This window comes from Astatotilapia calliptera, chromosome 14 (genome assembly GCF_964374335.1).
Source record: "Astatotilapia calliptera chromosome 14, fAstCal68.1, whole genome shotgun sequence".
NCBI lineage: Eukaryota > Metazoa > Chordata > Actinopteri > Cichliformes > Cichlidae > Astatotilapia > Astatotilapia calliptera.
Window position 1 is genome coordinate 3,688,612 of NC_137435.1, and position 19,192 is coordinate 3,707,803.

Here is a 19,192-nt window from a genome sequence, read left to right on the forward strand (position 1 = left end):
GGTCGTCGGCTGGAAACTGAGAGGAAAATGCAAACGTAGCAGATGGAAGAGGGAAAAACCCTCTGTCAGGATGCTCAGTGCACACTTTCCCTGGTCAGATTCTTCAAATTGAAAAGTTGTTTCCCAGGGTTTTAAACTTGAAGCATGTCATTTTCTAGCTAGCTGCTGCTACAAGATTAGCTGAAACTGAGTGCGCCTCGCGTCCCTGTTCACACCAGGATCGGACTGATCCTCCTCTGAACGGTTTCACCGCTGCTGTTTGTTTTGCACCTGAGCAGCCAAATGAATCACAACCAGCCAAGTGTGATTTACCTGAACCTGAAGTGCAGGTGTGAATACACCTTTATTGTAAGAAGGGAAAAGGCGGAGCCTCATCGCTTTAATTGTAATTTACTATTTAAATCTGCTGACAGCTGAAGGTGGATACGAAATTAACCACAAAGAATGTGAACCTACAATAAAAGCACAAATTCCAAGTTGAGTGTGTGTCTGTGAGAAAGCATGACAGGACTGATAAAACCTCTAAGAATGTCTGAGAACAAAGAGTGGAATCTGCTCATTAACGTAACCGTCATCGTTCACCGGCCAAACTCTGAAAACCGTATTGGAGAATGTTCCAGTTCCGATGCTGCCAGGATTTACATTTATTCACATTAACAATGAATTTATTTGTTAGATGAAGTTCTGATGTTAAATTATCCACACAATACTCACATAATCTGCCCTCCTCATCAATTTAATCCTCCCTGTTTAACCGACACGACACGTTAAACAGTCATTATGTGCCTTTGCCAGTAAAAAGTCATCTTTCCCCAGATTTCACTGATTTTTATGAAAGAAATCTTTGTTTGAGCATCACACTTTCCCTGGAATTAGCAGAGACTCAGCAGCCGTTACACATTAAGCGTAGTTGTGAGTGGGTGTGCTGGCATTATTAAATGGAACAGCAGATGTAGGATTGTAAAAACAGCAGTGATGGACAAGAACTACGGTTCTTGGGGTGTAACAGAGAAACACAGTGATTAAGTTGTGTGTGTGTCTGTGTGTCATAGAAATCGTGGATGGAAACGCCAAGATGACCCTGGGAATGATCTGGACCATCATCCTCCGCTTCGCCATCCAGGACATCTCTGTAGAAGGTGCAGCTTCCTGTTATTCATATCCATGAAAACTGTCGCACCTCGCTCTCTTCTTTCTTCGTTTTTTTTATCCATCACTTAAATAAAAACCAAAAAAATCAAACTCTCTAAAGTTCAGCTCCCAGCCAGGTTTTTCAGGCCAGCTGACTGACAAAGACCTGCAGCAGGCTTTTATAGACCACTTGGAAAAGTTGCACTTTCTTGTGGCTGCAGCCAGAAATGCAGATAACTGACAACTGAGGCTACAAGTTACCTACAAATAAGTAGAGCACCGACATCTTGGGCAGCCTGAGTGCAGTAAACCTGCAGCAGTTTATATTTACCAGATAATTTCATCGTTTTAATTCTCAGAAAGGCACCAACATCCAAAATCAGGTTCCAGAGCTCTAATTTAGGGACTTCATTGGCTGAGGCCTAGCCTAAGGTAGTGGCTCCTTTGTTGGCATTCACCTGTGACTCAGAGCTTTATTACACTAGAAACACTTTAAGAACGAGCAGTTTAAAAATTCACCCGCTGTGCATCTGTTTTTAGGGGGAGATTGAGCTAAAGAGCACAGAAGTGTTTTTGTAGCAGGCTGTAAAAATGTTATTTTCATGGCTGGACTCGAGCATCATGGGAGTCTGTGGGGATCGACTCTCTTTCAGAGCCGACCTAAAGTTAGAGGAACTGCAGATTCTGGCACTTCTGCACTGGCTTCATTTTTAAGCCCTGAAGGTTGCTGCAGTTACAGATGTACGGGCTTGATATGCATGTAGGAAGTGGAAACACACACACACACACACACACACACACACACACACACACACACACACACACACACACACACACACACGATGAAATAAAGCCAAGATGAAACGGGTGTGCCTGAAACAAGACCGATCACGTTAAACTACATATTGCTAGCAGCACAGTTCTAACTCTGCCTGGTTATGTGCTGTTTACATGTTATCAGAGCAGGTTTAGAAGTAAATAGTTTAAATACTGATGAGTTAATTATTCGAGTTTAGTCCCACAGAGTCAACCCAACAGCCCAAATCTGTCCTGATGAACTTTCTGACAGTAAAACCAGCCGATGACTCATTTGTGCATTAACGTGTGTGTTAGCTTTGTGTTGATAAATGTGGAGGTGAGGTTCATTTCTCCTCTCTGAGCACAACTGACTCTGCAGGCTAATTAAAAGAGTCTGAGTTGAATTAGCTGCGGTGGGTGTGGGCTGCTAGAAGTCATTGGAGTAATTCTCCATATTAGCGGCGGATATTTTGTCAGTGTGTGTGGAGGAACCTAAAGCAAACACAAACATCCTCATATTTTCAATTCTGCTCATGAGCACCGTGGCCGTTTATATTTAGCACGCTGAAAACGGCCTCGGGTATTTCTTGGTCTGCTTGCACAAGGCTAATCGACTCAAACGGTCAAAGCAGCTGAATGAATGTGATGCAGATGTAACATATGTGTTAAATACTTGTGAATTTCACCCAAAACACTTTCTTTTTTTGGATTAAATATGTCATTTTTGCATCTCACTCTCCTACCTGTGTGATCCGAGTCTGTGTGCGTTCATGTGCATGTGTGCGCTGCGTGGTGACGTAGGCGCGTGCATGTGTGCCCCGGTCACAGCTCCTTTCAGCATGGCCGGAGGAGAGGTGTACTGGCAGTCGCATGACACACACAGATCGAACGCATATTTCTGTGTTGCAGATGTGCAGTAAAGAGCCAAAGACTCAGTACTGTCTCCTGCCTCTTACTTTCACGCCAGAACACAACGCAGAACAACAGGCGTAACGCATGAACGGGTTACACAGAGACATTTCCCCCCGTGTGCTCCGACTGATCACGTCTCTTGTCTCCTCCTCTCCTCTCTCTGCAGAGACCTCTGCCAAAGAGGGTCTACTCTTGTGGTGCCAGAGGAAGACGGCTCCCTACAAGAATGTCAATGTGCAGAACTTCCACATTAGGTAACGTACACACAGGGCTTTACGTTGGACTCGTTTTTAAAGGCTTCTATTGTCAGATGAAAGCAGTTCACACACAGTAATATTGTGTTGTAAAGACCAACAAAACCTTGAGAGAATCCAGTTGAGGAATCCTGCGGATACAGTGAAACTCTCCAGTGGCATTGATGAAATGTGTTTGTGGTTAAGTGTGGTATGTGAGCAGCTGTCCAGTGTTCTTTTTTTTTTTTTTTTTTTTTCCTTTATATGAAAAATACTGATCTGAGAGTTTCTTAAACTCAGCATAAAAGTTGAGTTGGCGCACACACAGGCGCACGCAGATACTTCCCTAAACCTTTCTGGATTCAGCTCAGGTGTTCAACGCTTACATGAAACCTCAAATCTGCTGCTGTTGTGTAGAAAGGGCGCCCCCTGATGGAGAGAGTGCAACATGGCACAACTGTGCTGTAAATAGACAAATGTGATTATTTTCTCTCTGTTTCAATATGAAAAACTGTGAGAAGGAATTCAGAAGCAGCTGATGATGATGTATCACATGCAACACGTCCAGATATAATCAATCAAACCATCTTTCACCCAAATTCAGCTCGAAAAGAATGTTAATGAAGTTCATTTAGTTTCAGATCAGTTCATAAATTAAGTTCAGTGTCACAGTGGAGATGTGGATCTTGGTCCCGGCGGCAGATCGGGACAGTTTTTGTTCACGGCGCCGATAATGTCGACTTGTAATGCAGCAAATGTGTGAGCGTCACCTCCACCCTCACCCCGAACTCGTCTTTTCTCTCCAACAGCTGGAAGGACGGTCTTGCCTTCAACGCTCTGATCCACAGACACAGACCTGATCTCATCGACTACGACAGCCTCAGAAAGGTGAACAGCTTCACACTCCTCCACTCTCTTCAAATATTTCAGTTTTTGGGTCAAACATGGTGAATCGAAATGCTTTCATATCTGTTGTTAAGTTGTGTTACAAATGCCTGAAGCGACTCACTGGCTTGTTTGCCGTCTGTGATTTGCTGTTTAGGATGATCCTGTAACCAACCTGAACAACGCCTTTGAGGTGGCTGAGAAGCACCTGGACATCCCCAAGATGTTGGACGCAGAAGGTAATAAGTCGGCTGTTGATCTGTGCGTCTCTGCCGGATCTGTCACTGCGTGTGTTAAAACATCACGGGCTTGTTTACGTGCACAGAACAAAGTGACTGTTCATAACGTAAGATGTGGAAGTGGTGTGACAAAAGTGAACCAGGTGTTTTTTTAAAACAGTGACACAGTTTGTCATTTCTGACCAGTCTGTAACATCAAATAGGAGTTTACGTGACTTTTCCTGGGAGTCCGTCTTTGCAGCACGTACATGTGACTGTAGCTCCACGCTGACCTGCACGGGGTTTGTCGCCGCGTTGTGTGCATGTAAATGTGCCCGATCTCCAAAGCGTGTTCGGGTTCTCGGTGACAGGACACGCGAGGCATCTTCAGGATCGACGTTGCTCCTCCTCCTGTGTTCATCTGTATGTGTGACCATGTTGAACATCCACGTTTCCTTCACAGGATCCATTCTTGTCATAGCAAGCCACTTTTTCTTTTTGCTTCAAACTCTACAGAAAGAAATCCAAGTTGTGTATTAACTGTACCTGAGCTGTGTGTGTCTACGTGTGTGTGTGTGTGTGTGTGTCGTTGTATTTGTTGTTTGCATGTCAGGCTGTTGGCAGCTACAGCAGCTCGTTAAATGAGTTTGTGTGCGTCTTGTTGTAATTGTGTAATCACTTGTCCTGTGTCTTGCCTGTATGTGTGTGTCTTCATAACCATGGTCTCCCCCCGACTTGTAGACATTGTGAACACTGCTCGCCCAGATGAGAAAGCCATAATGACTTATGTGTCCAGTTTCTACCATGCCTTCTCTGGAGCACAGAAGGTACCCTCTGAGCCAACGTCAACCTTTAACCTCCTTTTACTAACAAGGTGCTGCTTCCTGTCCAGCATGGCCACGCTCTGTCTCGACAGCCAGGACGCTGGGTTTGTTGGGACGCTGGGTTTGTGGGGACACAAACACGCAAACGATTTCAACATTAGCATGCTGGTGAAAGCGGTAAATGTTTGCCGTACAGAAATGAGTTTGTGGACTAAAGCTGCGTTTAGTTTTATTTTTAGCTAAAATCTGTCAGATGGAACTTTTCCCATGGATATTTTTACATTTTTGAACAGTTGTGGTTGAAAAAAAACTAAAAATCAAAACAAAATGAACAGAAACCTCTGATTCAACATGTGGAAGTCCCCATCCTTTAAAATAAAGTCCTTCCAGGAAACAAAAGGACAAGGCCAGCAAACAAAATGCTGAAATATACGATCACCGTTAGGACGTTTCTGTTTTCTCCCACCACTAAAAGCATCCAGGTCTGAGGCGCTCTCCTCAGGATAATCTCACTGCTTTCACTTCCTCTTAAAGGAGACCCTGTTAGCTTTTTAGCATGTATCACACTGAGGTTCATCAGGGTTCATTTTCTTCTGCCAGTCTGACCATGATCCAAAAACTTTCTCCACAGATCCAGAGGGAACAGTTCCCTCAGCCAAATGAAACCCAAACTCAAAATGAGAATATTCAGTTATGCACCAGCTACGTTGCTTTAATCTGAGCTGTGTATTCACTGAGTTGAAGCATATTAGGATCTATGCAACATCTTCTCTTATACCAAATTTAAACACATTTAGCATCAGACTGCTTTTGGCAGTTTTTCACTGTTGGGAGGAAGTTAGACCGAACCTTTACATCCACAAAGCGTCTAAATGCAGAAGCACAACTTCATTCCTATTTGTTGTTCATTATAACTGTTTGCAGATTTTTTTTTTTTTCATGTACATGTAGGAAGAAAAGGTAGTTCCAGTTCATGTTGGCTGCTATTGTTAAGATTTGGCTTGGAAAAACTGTCACTTCCTAATATTCAGAGAACATGGCATGCAAAGAAGTGAACCCGCCCCGTTAAATGATGGAGTTCCTCCTTTTTAGAGCAGCTCTCGGGCTTTTTGGCCCATCTGGCACTGCAGGTTGTGACCTTATCGAACTGTTATTTGAAAAGCTTTAGATGCGTATCGCTTTCTGCTTTACCTTTAGCACGTCTGTACAATAGTACGGCAAAACTGGAGTACCATCCTGCAGAGTCGGGGCTGAAACAAAGGCAGGAACTAATAACGATGAATAACACAGACAGAATAAAATCTGCATTATGTGCAGAATGAAATGAACGATATGTACCGAGATAAAAATATACGTGCAAAAAATCAAAGGAGCTAGTCGGATGATATCAGTCGATAAACTTTAGATGTTACAGGAAGGCTCACGAGCTCAGTCTTTACAAACACAAAGACCAGAAACCACTTTACTCTGTACACTTTCATAAACTGCTAAATTCAAAATTCCAGAATCAAATTCCTGCAGCTCAAAGTGAAATTTAGACTTTTAACATAATGTGCACGAGACAAATCTATAAGTAAAAACTCCTATTGTGGAGAAAGTTTGGTTTCAAATCATGCATGTCTCTGATAAAGTCAAGTAAATATGATGTTAAAGATTCATAGTGGGTCTGTCATAAATTTTATTAAATCATCTTCGTCCCTGTCCTCTCGTTACCCTCTTGTTTTTCCTCCTCCTTCCTCCTCCCCCCCCCCTCCCTCTGGGCCCATGACAGGAAGCCAATCGATGCGTCTCTTGTTTGCTCGTCTTCCTCTAATTAATTTTCTGGCTCATTCAGAACTTGTTTGTTCCTCTGCAGTCTCACGAGGTGTGTGTGTGTGTGTGTGTGTGTGTGTGTGTGTGTGTGTCAGAAATGGGCACGAGTTCAGGTTTTGTTTTTAGCTGGTGAGTTATGTGCGTTAGCTCTCTGACCGCTGCGTTTGTACCAAACACAAACTCTGAAACGTCCACATTTACTGCTCTTGCCAGCATCGTAATTTATTCAACAACGTCACACAAATCGCGCCCGCTCCAGTTCACAGGAAGCGTTTTCATTCACCAGTCGCTGTGCTGCGTTCTCATTTTGTTCACTTGGTTATTTGAGAATATTTTTCCACCTGCAGTTGATGAAGACGCTGTAGTTGAGTACGAGAATAGAACTCTGAAGATGAAGAAGAATTAGTCAGTCAGTGTGCTGACATCATTGCCCTGCTGAGTGAACCCAGTGACCTCCATCAGATGGTGAATGAACCGCTTTGAGTGACTGGATTAAGCAGTTCATGCCTGTTTGTGTCCCACACTTGAACTTGTGGCTCCAGCGTCCCACGATTCCCTTCCAGAGGACTCCTCTGGTGGCCCTCACTTCCTGGTGACAGGAGGCGCTCCAAGCTGTGGCACTAACGAGGGGGCCCTCAACGTCGCCCCCACCTGACTCAGCTTTCTCTCACATCCTGCAGGGGGCAATCAAAGTGTAGCTTTGGGTAGCTTTGGCTTCACTCTGTCTCTCTCTCTCCCTCTGTTCTGCTGGGTGATGCGTAGACATCGTGGGTACGCTGAGGCCGGATGAGAAGGCCATAATGACCTATGTTTCCTGCTTCTATCACGCCTTCTCTGGCGCACAGAAGGTGAGCTCCTCACCCGTCAGACTCACATTAACACTCAGCGCTGCGAAGAAAAACCCTGAAATGCACCAAAGTTTCCATCGTTGGTAAAACACATTTGTTATTTAAAGTTTTTAGAGTGTGAAAAGATCAGAGGTGAAATCACAGCAACATGCTGGAATTCCAGCCCAGCGTTTATTAGATGGAAGTTTGAGCTGCTTTGCGTTTCTCCTCGCTCGATCCAACAGTTCAGCTGCACTTATGGTTTTATACAAATTCAGTCAAATATTATCTGCAGAACAGGAAACGGAGCAGGAGCATGATGGGAACTTTTGGTGCTTCTGTCTCGGCTCTTTGGACATCAGCTGTTTCCCTCAAAATGCTCCAGACTTTATGGGCTGGACTTAAACTCGGCGGTCACCTGCACTGATTGCTTTCCATGCATGCTTCTGTGGGTGATTTTGACGTTTAAATTTCTTCTTTTCCACTGAGATCATGCACAGATTTCGATTTATGGATATCTCAGCTGGAACATGAAACACTTTATATTGACGAGGATTCTTCCTCCGGGAAAGCGGCAAACCGCCGGTGGTCATGCTGCTGATGTGGTTTAGAGAAACCAGACCGGTCTGGATTCATTACTGTGGGAAACATTAGCTGATGTCTCAAGTTTCTTTTCAGCTATTAACACTTTTCAAACTATTCTAAATGTTTTACATGATATGACTTGTGTCTTATATTCTGGTGAAAGCATAGCCTGTAAGCTTATTGGACGAGCAGCATAAATGCAGATGTTTTGTTGTACAGTAGGTATGACCTTGAATCAGCTTATCAAATTCTGTGTTTTATATTTCAGTGGTACAGTAGTGTAATATCCTAGGCAGACGCACTGACGTGGACTGCAGCGCTACATGAACTGTAACTAGAAGCACTGATTCCCAGGTTTTGAAGGGAGATGCATGAAGTTTTAAATACACACAGAATGACTTTGGCACATTGAACTAACCATCGAGAGCTGGAGCATGTTTGTAGCAGTCATATTAAGCCCTGGTTTGACCTACATTGGCGTTTTTGCCTTATTTTAAATAACACGTGCCTAAACTTGGCTCGACATTCCTCCCTCACTGCCTGCGTGTGGAGTGTGCGCACAGATTTGAAAAGCAAAAATGCGTTTGTCACAGCTGCAATGAAAGGCCAGGCTGAGGTACTAATAAGCAGCGGTAGACACTTATTTTGAAGCTCAGTTTAGTGACTTTATTATGAAGCTTTGAGCTCAGAGAGTAGACTCTGATGGAGTTTTATCCAGTCATGTCCAGCTCCACTCATCACTCTCCCTCCTAATAGGCTGAGACAGCCGCAAATCGAATCTGCAAAGTGCTGGCTGTCAACCAGGAGAACGAGCAAATGATGGAGGACTACGAGAAACTGGCCAGTGATGTGAGTATCGAAACATGCCATCTTTTACTTGCACGGCAGACTTTGGAGAAAGGAGGACGACCCGTTCGTCTGTCCTGTTTTCACCACTGTCCTCTCTGCCTCCAGCTCCTGGAGTGGATCCGTCGGACCATCCCCTGGCTGGAGAACCGAACCCAAGAGAAGACTGTAAATGACATGCAGGTGAAACAGGAGGACTTCAGAGACTACCGCTGTGTGCACAAACCACCCAAGGTATAGAAAACCTCGCGTGAACTGTTCTCAGCATTTCTAAACAAAGAAAAAAGGCTCACAAACTCCTGGATCGCCTGCCAGACCCAAATCTTTGTAGTGGAAAGTTTAATCTGATTAATCTTACTCAGTGTTCAATATTTGTTTTCTTCCAAAATAATATTATTCTTCTTGACATTTAAAATCTGGGTTTTTAAACTCATTCATGGTGTAGCTTCTGCAGAGTGGTTGCTTGTGTCCCTGAGGTTCATCAGTGTTTGTTCATTTTTGTTATAATTGTGTCCCTCTGGAGAGGAAACAAGGAGAAATGGCTCAGAGTCTGCTGGAAAATGTTTCTGCAAATATTTTCTCACATGTTACTCTGACCTCTCTCTGCACAGAGCTTCTTCAGCCTTTTATTATAAGCATTTAAATTGAGGCAGAGTTGTATACTGTGTATTCACATGAACCAGTTATTATAGTGTGTTAATCCCACACTGCGTGGCAGCACGAGCCCTTTTCCCAAGACCTTATTCTATGCATTTAGCTTATAATGCTCTGATTTTATGTCTGAAAATGCACAGGTTCTCTAAACCTGCATTCTTTCCAGTGACCAGCAGGGGTTGTCTTGTCCATTTAACCCGTACAGATGAACAGCTCTTCGGCTTCTTTGCTCTGACTTCAGATAACATTTTGAAGAGTTTATGCTCTTAATCGCTGGAACCTTTGTATCTGTCCTGGTGGCATCGCCATATAAGAGCGCTGTGCCCTCTCACATATGAATGTTGGTTTTCCTCTGCTGAATGTGTCCAGTGACACTGAGATGTTCCTGTCTGCAGGTCCAAGAGAAATGCCAGCTGGAGATCAGCTTCAACACTCTGCAGACTAAACTGAGACTCAGCAACAGACCTGCCTTCATGCCGTCAGAAGGACGCATGGTGTCGGTATGAAACTCGCACACAGTCGATGGGAAAAGTTACACCACACTTGAAGCTGCGCGACACAACTTCATTATCATCAGTCGCAAAGCAGCCTGTCGCACGCTAACAGAGGATTTCTAAAGATTGGTGTAAAAACTGATTCAGTTATAGCTTAGTGAGTTTAACACAGTCAGTGTTAAGTTACTTTTCTGTGTTTGTTAACAAACAATCCAGCTTTAAGTTCCCTTGTAAATATTACAGCAGTTTCACACCACCTCTTTCACACTTTTCTGCACGTATGAGATGTTTTACTGTGTTTGGAGTTTCTGCTCTACAGTAACTCTTGCTGTTTGCTCTCAGGACATCAACAAAGCGTGGCACAATCTGGAAGGAGCAGAGAAAGGCTACGAGGAGTGGATCCTCAGCGAGATCAGGCGTCTGGAGAGACTGGAGCATCTGGCCGTCAAGTTCCACCAGAAGTGTGCCATCCATGAATCCTGGACCGACGGTATGTAAATTCCATCGCGGTGAAGCAAACGTCTTCACGACGCCAGAATGCTCGTCTCTGAATAAGTGAGGCTTTTGTGCATGCAGGTAAGGAGGCCATGCTTACCCAGAAAGACTATGAGACGTGCACCCTGTCAGAAGTCAAGGCGCTGCTCCGGAAACACGAGGCCTTTGAGAGCGACCTGGCCGCCCACCAGGACAGAGTGGAGCAGATCGCCGCCATCGCGCAGGAGCTCAAGTAAGAGTGGAGCCGCTAACATCTCTGACTTCATTAGCATCGGTTCCTGAATGTTCCTCGTGGCTTCTTTCATGCATAAACGCACAAAGCAGGTCGGGCAGCTCTATTCTTCACAGTTTGTGATAATTCTTTCCTTTCACGTGGGTTTGTGGTCAGCATAGTACCTGCGCCTCGCTGTGAGGTGAAACACGCAGCATCATTTGCTGCTAGCTCCCGATGGCTCTCGTCTCCACGTCAGGGTTCATTTATTCTGAGTAATGAAGCTGCTAAATATGCACAAGTTTAAATTTTGAAACTTACTGATGGTTTGTGCTGCTGCCCGAAGCTGCTGGTGTGTAATAATCCGTTCCAGCAGATCATTTTTCACAGTTGGAGTATTATTCGTTTTGTTCTCATTTGAATTCTTAGATGTACCGCCCGTGGGGCAAACAACTTTAACTTCAGTTCTTTCTTCTTTTTCTTCCAACACTCACATTATTTTCACAACTTCCTTTAACATCGTCTCGAGTTGCATTAAATTCACATTTCAGTCAGAAATGGACAAAACTACAGAGCAAAGTGGTGAAGAAGCAGCTCCGGTGTTCTTTGGAGACGCCTGTGCATTTTTTCAGAATAAAGAAGCAGCTTTGAGGCTTCTGTCAGGTCACTTTGGTTTGATCGACACAGACTCAGAGCAGTCGCCTGATGCCTTTCCCCTCTCTAAAATTTTAAACCAGACTTGACGTCCAAAATCTGACCTCACAGTCAGATGGTGTCGATTAACAGAAAGAAGTGCGTCTGAAAGTGAATCTGATCATGAGAAGTGCTCGACAAAGGAAAACCCCTTTTTCTTTTCTTCCTTTTCCAGTGAACTGGACTACTACGATGCCGCCAGTGTCAACGCTCGCTGTCAGAAGATCTGCGATCAGTGGGACGTCCTGGGAGCCCTCACCCACAAACGCAAAGAGTCACTGGAGGTACGATTCGGCCTGTTTGTGCAGCACCTTTTGAGCTTTAAAAGGATTTTGACAGGATCATCATTTGACACAATGAAATATCAAATGTATTTTAAAATGTATTGAAATGTATTTTAATAAGGCCGTCTTCTGTTTTCCTGCCGACAGAGGACAGAGAAGCAGCTGGAGTCGATAGATGAGCTGTACCTGGAGTACGCCAAGAGAGCGGCACCTTTCAACAACTGGATGGAGGGAGCTATGGAGGACCTGCAGGACATGTTCATCGTCCACAACATTGAGGAGATCCAGGTATCTGGGAACTGGGAAGTCAAGTGGTGAATAAACAAGTGCAGCATATGAAACATACAGCGGAGGTCCAGCACTGAGCCAAAGAAACGTTCCAGTGTTTACTATTTAAAGCCACAGAGCTGCGTTTATCCCACAAAAACGGAAAACCCAGCAAACGTGTTTCTTTCCTCCTTCTCTCAGGGTCTGATCACAGCCCACGAGCAGTTCAAGTCCACCCTGCCCGAGGCCAACAAGGAGCGCGAGGCTATCCAGTCCATCCAGTCCGAGGTGCAGAAGATCGCCCAGAGCAACGGCATCAAGCTGAGCAGCGGAAACCCGTACACCTCCATCACACCTGAGAGCATCAACAGCAAGTGGGAACAGGTGAGCTGCTGTTTAACGAAGGCTGACGTTAATCGTTTTAAGGCAATAAACGTGTAGCTCATTCATGCCAGAGCAGTAAACTATTAATGCTGTCTGCTGCTTTAATGACGCAGCGCAGATTTTTCCTCTTAAAAGCTTTTTCCCCGGTGAACCCTACATAGAAGAAGAACCTTTTGTCCAGTGTGTTAAAAACGCTGCCCTCTACAGGCTGAGTGACTGAATGTTTTTCTGCAGCTGGTGCTTCATGTTTGTGCGTTTGTGTGGGTGCAGTTGTTTCTAATTCTTCTTTGTGTGCATTTGCAGGCGATGGCTATGGTGCCACTGCGTGACAACGCCCTGCAGGAAGAGCTGAACAAGCAGAACTCCAACGACACTCTGAGAGCCACGTTCGCCACTCAGGCCAACACGGTTGGCGCTTACATCCAGGCCAAAATGGAGGTAACTGATCAGCCCCCACAGTCACAACGTGCTCAGCATTATGTCGAGGTTTTCACGTTTGCTCAGCTGTGTGCAGTTTGTCACTTTGCAGACACTTTGTGAAACACGGACTCACAGAGCAAATGTAAGACAGGGTGCAGGATTTACCCACAGCCTGAAGAGCTCTTCAGTTTGTAGATGTTGTATCCATGAGCTTTGTGTTTAGATTAGATCGTCACTGTGCATGCACACTGCGTTACTGAGAGCAGGAGGAATGAAATGTACTTCGTCTATTCATAGTTCAGGAACCGTAAATGATAACTCTTCAGCATCCTTACAGAAAAAAAAATCTTACAGTCATTTGGAAAAGTTTATTTAGAAAAGTGTTTTTTGTTTTTATAAATATGTTCGAGTGTCAGCGTTTCAGGTGTTTGTGTGTTTGTGTTGGCAGGAAATTGGCAGGATATCCATTGAAATGAACGGCACCCTGGAGGACCAGCTGACCAACCTGAAGGAATACCAGAAGAGCATCATATCATACACACCCGAAATTAACAAGCTGGAGGGATACCACCAACACATCCAGGAGGCGCTCATCTTCGACAACCAGTACACTTCCTACACGATGGAGGTAACGCAAACGCGCACAAAACCTTCAGCAATGAATGAATGAAGTCTTTTTCACTTCCCAAATGAAAATGTTTGAAAGTAGGACAGCTGTGTTGACATAATGTGTGCATGAGCTCTGTAACAAAACGAGCTCATGCTTTGTGTTAACCTTTGAGGACACTGTCAAACCCGAGTCCTCTCTCGCATCTCAGTTCTTAACCTCTCCTGTCAACCCCGCCCCATCACTGCAGCACCTCCGGGTGGGCTGGGAGCAGCTGCTCACCACCATCGCCAGAACCATCAACGAGGTCGAGAACCAGATCCTGACGCGTGACGCCAAGGGCATCAGCCAGGAGCAGCTGTACGAGTACCGCGCCTCCTTCAACCACTTTGACAAGGTCAGGGCCCGAGCTCTGCGCTCACGGGTTATTTATTACACCTGTTCTGTTACCCTGTTATCAAACCTCACAGTATTACAGAGTATTGGGCGTTTAGGTTGGCAGTGAAACCTGAGGAGAAACCCTGTTTTTGTTTCATGTGTTGATCTAAAAATTATAAATATGAAGCGTTTAATGATTTTTACCATTACATATACAATACATGATGGTGTAGACCAGCTATGATGCACCAAGCATCTTATGTATTTGTCTGTGTAGAGTATAGTCGTTAGCAGTGGGTTAGTTGTGGTTAATTGGACTTCCTGAACAGTTTTCAGTGTGAGGATTTGGCCTCTGTTTTTCCTGTTTATTTATAATGTGACTGACTGGATGTTTAGACCTTAAATGGGGGTGAGAGAGGAGCCAGACATGTAAGTACTCATCCTGATGTTTCACTCGCGAGCACAGGCGGTGTTGGTGAAATTTAAAAAAGGCACGGATGGTGACTGGCTTTTACCAGGAGGGTGAAGAGTGAGGAAACATCCAGTTAGCAAAAGGCTACTTGTTTTAAATCGGCTAAGAAATGCTACATTTGGTTTGAAATGTGTTATTTTTGGGTTGCACTTGGTCTTTTTCCCCTCACTGGACATGCAAACCTGCAGATGTCTGTCATCCCTTTGGAACGCTGTTTTCTGCATTTAAAAAAACTAAACTAAACCTACCAGATGTCATTTTTTGTGTTTAAACGTGATGATTGAAAGCTCTCAGCTGTCAGAGAGGAGGACGACACCGCCATCGTTCACCATCTCATGCCGCTCTGTGTGTGTCACTCATTCATGCCACTATCTGACACGGTGGTCACTCACCCGTCAGTCTTTTTGTTCGTCACATCAGTGTGTTTATTTCTTGACGACACAACACTGGAACTATTCTTCGCACTCAGTACAAAGAAAGCACTTGTAGCAACCCGCTGACCCCATTTCAGTCTTTGCATGGATACTTTTCTCTAAATTTGGGAACATTGTCAGTTTTCAATAAAAACTGAATGCAGTGATTTGCTAATTATTTAAATTCTGAACTATATACATTTAAAAATGCTGCAGAGACGAAACCACAGTTTTTGAAACTGAGGTTTGTTCTCCCTTAAATATAGATTAATTTTTAAATTTTTGAGGCCTTAACATGTATCATAATTATATGCATAAAAAATAAGCATAAAAAGGTAACAACTGCATTAAAACAGTGGATCTCTGAGTGAAAGTCTTTTGTGAAACCACAACAGTTCATTGCTGTGTCCATGAATGCAAGCTGCTCTGGACTGAAGAGGACCGGGATCATCTGTCTTTGTTATTCACTCACGCTCGTGATTGGTGGAGATTAAAAAGTGACAGTTTGTGAACATCACAGCTCTTGAGTGGGTGTGGGGGTTTGTGTGTGTGTGGCGACATTGTCTAAACATCCATAAATGTGTGTCCCTTCGTCCTCCATGTCTTCATCGTCTCCCTGCATGCTGTGGATCTCATGGTCACTGTCCTCCACCGCCACCATCCCTGTGTTACGATTGGTTCATCCTCACGATGCGGTGCTCTGTCATTGGGTGTTTGGCTGATCTCAGGACCACAGCGGGGCCCTGATGGCCGAGGAGTTCAAGGCCTGTTTGATCAGTCTGGGCTACGATGTGGAGAAGGACAAGCAGGTAGGAGCTCAAGGATTGGACGGAGGGAGAGCCGGCGTCATCGGCCTCTGAGCAGGAGCGCAGAGATCACAGCCACATTCAGCCAATCACAATCGATGTTTCTTTTACTGATTTTATACACTGACATATAGAAGTCAGACAATTCAGCATCTAGCAACATTTGTAGCTTAATTGATTTTATTTTTTCCACACCGGCTACAAATGGTTGATGTTTTGAAGCCATAAAAATTTGCATTGCAAATAAAAAAAAGTAACCAGAAACAGCCTGAAATGGACAAAAATGAAAAGAAACTATTTCGACATAATTGCATAAAATAAAATTGGATAAGCAGGTTGAACAATTACAGTATTAATAATTAGGTCAACTAAATGAGGTTTCTATTTTTGATACTCTGTGGCGTGATGAAGTGAAACTGGTCAGTGATCAGTCGGTGCTCCTGCTCAGAGCCTGCTGCCGTGCTCTGTGTTCAGGCAGGGTTCAGTCCATCGGCATGGAGGTTCATGGAGGTGTTGCGTCCCTGTTTGTCCACCGGGGGTCTCTGTTGCTTTGTGCTGCTTCAGCTCACTCTCTGAACGGACCCCACCCCTCAGCTGTCTGTCTGCCCATCAGGTTTTTACTTTGCTGCGAGACTTTCTGTTAACTGTTTGTGCTTTTTATGGCTTTTTTCTCACTCACTCACTGTTTGATCTCAATATTTCTGTCCATCCTTCACTCTGCTGCTTTCTCTCTGTCCCTCGTATCTCTCTGACTCCGTCTTTGTCTACTCACCACCTCCTCCCTCCGACCTATCCTGTGCTGTGGCGGCCTGCAGAAGCGATCAGGACAGATGATGTCAGATGATTTCCGGGCTCTACTCATTTCTACAGGAAACAGCCTGGTACTGCTGCTGGCATGAAGCTCTTTCAGGGTGTCTGCAGGTCCAGAAATATCCTAATGCAGTTTAATTAGTCACAAGCTTTGAAGCACCCAAAAGAAGCAATTAAGGATGCTCTGTGTTTTTGCTTTTACCTGAATCAGAGGGACAGGATATGGATATGGAAGCTAGAACTTTTTGATTTATTCCATTATATTCTCGTCCAAGTCGGGCTTTGTCCCCTGCGGGAGGTTTAGCCTCTGACAAAATCAGTCCTGTTCATATTTTTATAACATTTAAACCAGGAAGTGAAACTCTTAATTCAAACAAATGGACCCAGGCAGGCAAATTATTGCTCAGTATTTCTAACTATTACTAATATTTTCTGTTTGGATATTTTGTGGATTTGCATGTGACCTGATACCTGCAGACACCCTGTGCTCTCCCTCTGATGCTCTCACTTCCTGTCCTTTTTTGTCACATGTGTCACTTTAACATCCTTGATGATCAGTACTAACTGAAGGAAGCTGATGTTTTTCATGTAGACCATCCAAATTACTCTTCACTGTTTTCTCTTCGTGTCATCATTTGTCTGTTTTTTTTCCCTCCATCCCAACCACATATTGGGACTCCCATTAGGACTTAATGGTAGTCCCTATATTTTACATGCTTACAAACTGCAGGGGTTTTAGTACTCTTTCTGATTCCCAGACAATTCCAAACGGTGAGGCTGTCCCCTCATTTTACAGAAATCTATTCACTTTTCTGTCCCTTTTTGGCCATTTGAATAAAAACTGACTTAAATATGAAATAAAATGACCACAGACTAACCTCTGGCTGTGGCTAATGCCTCTTCAGTTTGCTCCTGTAACTGTGCGTCTGTTCCCTGAGTTCAAAGCGCAGTCTCTTCTGGGTTAACCTGTAATTTGTTGATGCCAGGGCGAAGCCGAATTTAATCGCATCATGGGTATAGTGGACCCCAACGGCAGCGGCGCCGTCACCTTCCAGGCCTTTATCGACTTCATGTCCACGGAAACGACCGACAGGGACACCGCGGACCAGGTCATCGCCTCCTTCAAGATCCTGGCTGCTGATAAGGTGAGTGCAGAACGACATCAGTGCTCATTTTTGATTGGACAAGAAAAATACTGGAGAAAGAAATGTGCAGCAGGACGCTGACCACCAGCAGAGGGAGTATTTGTGTTCACAACTACAAGTCAACACAAGCTTGAGGTTGAATCTGTGCAGAATATTCCTTTTTGTTAGAGACGCCTCACAGGTTGATATTTATAATAATAATAACAAGCATGAGCACTTTGGCTTTAAGCTGCATCAGCAGCCCAGATTGTCTGTGTTATGGTTCATTTAAGCACTGGCCCCTAAAACACTGAGTGATTAAAGCTTTGGAAAATCTTAGTGACTTCTATGACATCAGCTCCTCAGGCGCACACAGCCTGACATTTGGAGAAGTTTTATAGGACTTCAGTTGTATCTTGGACCTGCACGGTGCTTTAGAGCAGTGGTCCTCAAAGTGGGCTGTGCAGCCCTGAGGAAAAGTGTCCTCTTAACAGTCTGCTGTGAGAGTGTGTGTCCTCAGGAAAAATGGACGAGTAACTGGGACGCACAGGTCCAAACTAACTCGGTTTAAAGATCCCAAGATATTCAATCTCCAGACTTGAACTTGTGATCTGAAATGATCCATCAAACATGAGTTTGGAACAAAATAATGATATTCAGCCAATAATACGATCCTCTGTTGTCTTAGAAGATCAATAACATAAGTTTTTCATCTCTATTAAGCCGTCTGTCATTTAGTGCTTTAGCAGTGAACTCTTTGCCTCCTGTTTCCACCAGAACTACATCACAGCTGATGAGCTGAGGCGGGAGCTCCCTCCAGACCAGGCGGAGTACTGCATCGCCCGCATGGCACCCTACACGGGGCCCGACGCTGTCCCCGGAGCCCTCGACTACATGTCCTTCTCCACCGCCCTGTATGGAGAGAGTGACCTGTAGAGGAGGCGAGACGAGGAGGAGGGCTGGACAGATGAGGGGAGGGAGAGGGAGGTAGAGGAGACGCCGTGAGTCGAGCGCTGGGAAGAATTTTGAGTGGTGGTCACGATGTGCCCCTGCGAGTGCCGGTTTAGAAATCGTTAAGAGCTTGCTGATTGAGCTGTAGTTCTCGTGTTTTGGCCTCCAGCCCCACTGTCACAAAAGGATGTTCAGCATCAGTTTGTCATAAAGGTTTATTTGAACGGGCACATCTGGGGGCGTCTGTGGGATGGGGGGCAGAGTTGCTCTGTAGTGCGGGTCCTTAGCTTCACCCTCTCTGCCTTCATGTGGTTTAAACGGGGAGGGACGGGGGTTAGGATTATGGGGGGGCACAAGCTAATCTGATACTTATGCTAATTTTTGTTTATTTTATTATAATTTTTCTTCTTCTTGCCGGGCGGGGGTCCAGGCCGTGTGTGTGTGGGGGGGGGGGGGTTTGATGTGGCGACTGGCAAGTTTATGTATTAGATCCTGGAGAGATTTATGCTGCGGGGTCAAGGGTCAGAAGGGTGGGATGGAGGGGCGGGGGAGTTGACCAACCACAGATAAAATGACCTATTCACCCATAATTCCCACGTTGCTGGATAAGGTGACCTGTCTAACCTCAGCTCTTTTCCTCTTCCTGTCTGCGTTTCTT

At 44.7% G+C, this 19,192-nt stretch overlaps 1 protein-coding gene across 6 annotated transcripts in view; it reads left to right on the forward strand.

The window, feature by feature from the left end:
* actn4 (actinin, alpha 4) overlaps window positions 1-18,758 on the forward strand; it is a 55,359-nt gene extending 36,601 nt beyond the window's left edge. Inside the window, exons 4-23 of one of the 6 annotated variants that reach the window (XM_026193688.2) lie at window positions 1,053-1,139; window positions 3,008-3,095; window positions 3,884-3,962; window positions 4,117-4,198; window positions 7,576-7,661; window positions 8,982-9,074; window positions 9,180-9,305; window positions 10,121-10,225; window positions 10,562-10,709; window positions 10,796-10,946; window positions 11,794-11,902; window positions 12,050-12,190; window positions 12,371-12,553; window positions 12,857-12,991; window positions 13,422-13,601; window positions 13,831-13,977; window positions 14,355-14,387; window positions 15,572-15,652; window positions 17,446-17,604; window positions 18,361-18,758. In XM_026193688.2, the coding sequence (XP_026049473.1) occupies window positions 1,053-1,139; window positions 3,008-3,095; window positions 3,884-3,962; window positions 4,117-4,198; window positions 7,576-7,661; window positions 8,982-9,074; window positions 9,180-9,305; window positions 10,121-10,225; window positions 10,562-10,709; window positions 10,796-10,946; window positions 11,794-11,902; window positions 12,050-12,190; window positions 12,371-12,553; window positions 12,857-12,991; window positions 13,422-13,601; window positions 13,831-13,977; window positions 14,355-14,387; window positions 15,572-15,652; window positions 17,446-17,604; window positions 18,361-18,519 (2,372 nt within the window). In that variant the 3' untranslated portion in view covers window positions 18,520-18,758. Of the gene's footprint in view, window positions 1-1,052; window positions 1,140-3,007; window positions 3,096-3,883; window positions 3,963-4,116; window positions 4,199-4,918; window positions 5,005-7,575; window positions 7,662-8,981; window positions 9,075-9,179; window positions 9,306-10,120; window positions 10,226-10,561; window positions 10,710-10,795; window positions 10,947-11,793; window positions 11,903-12,049; window positions 12,191-12,370; window positions 12,554-12,856; window positions 12,992-13,421; window positions 13,602-13,830; window positions 13,978-14,354; window positions 14,388-15,571; window positions 15,653-16,464; window positions 16,531-17,445; window positions 17,605-18,360 lie in introns of all 6 variants that reach the window. The other 5 variants (XM_026193689.2, XM_026193690.2, XM_026193692.2 and 2 more) reach the window with 5 other exon arrangements.
* Window positions 18,759-19,192: the final 434 nt, after the last annotated feature.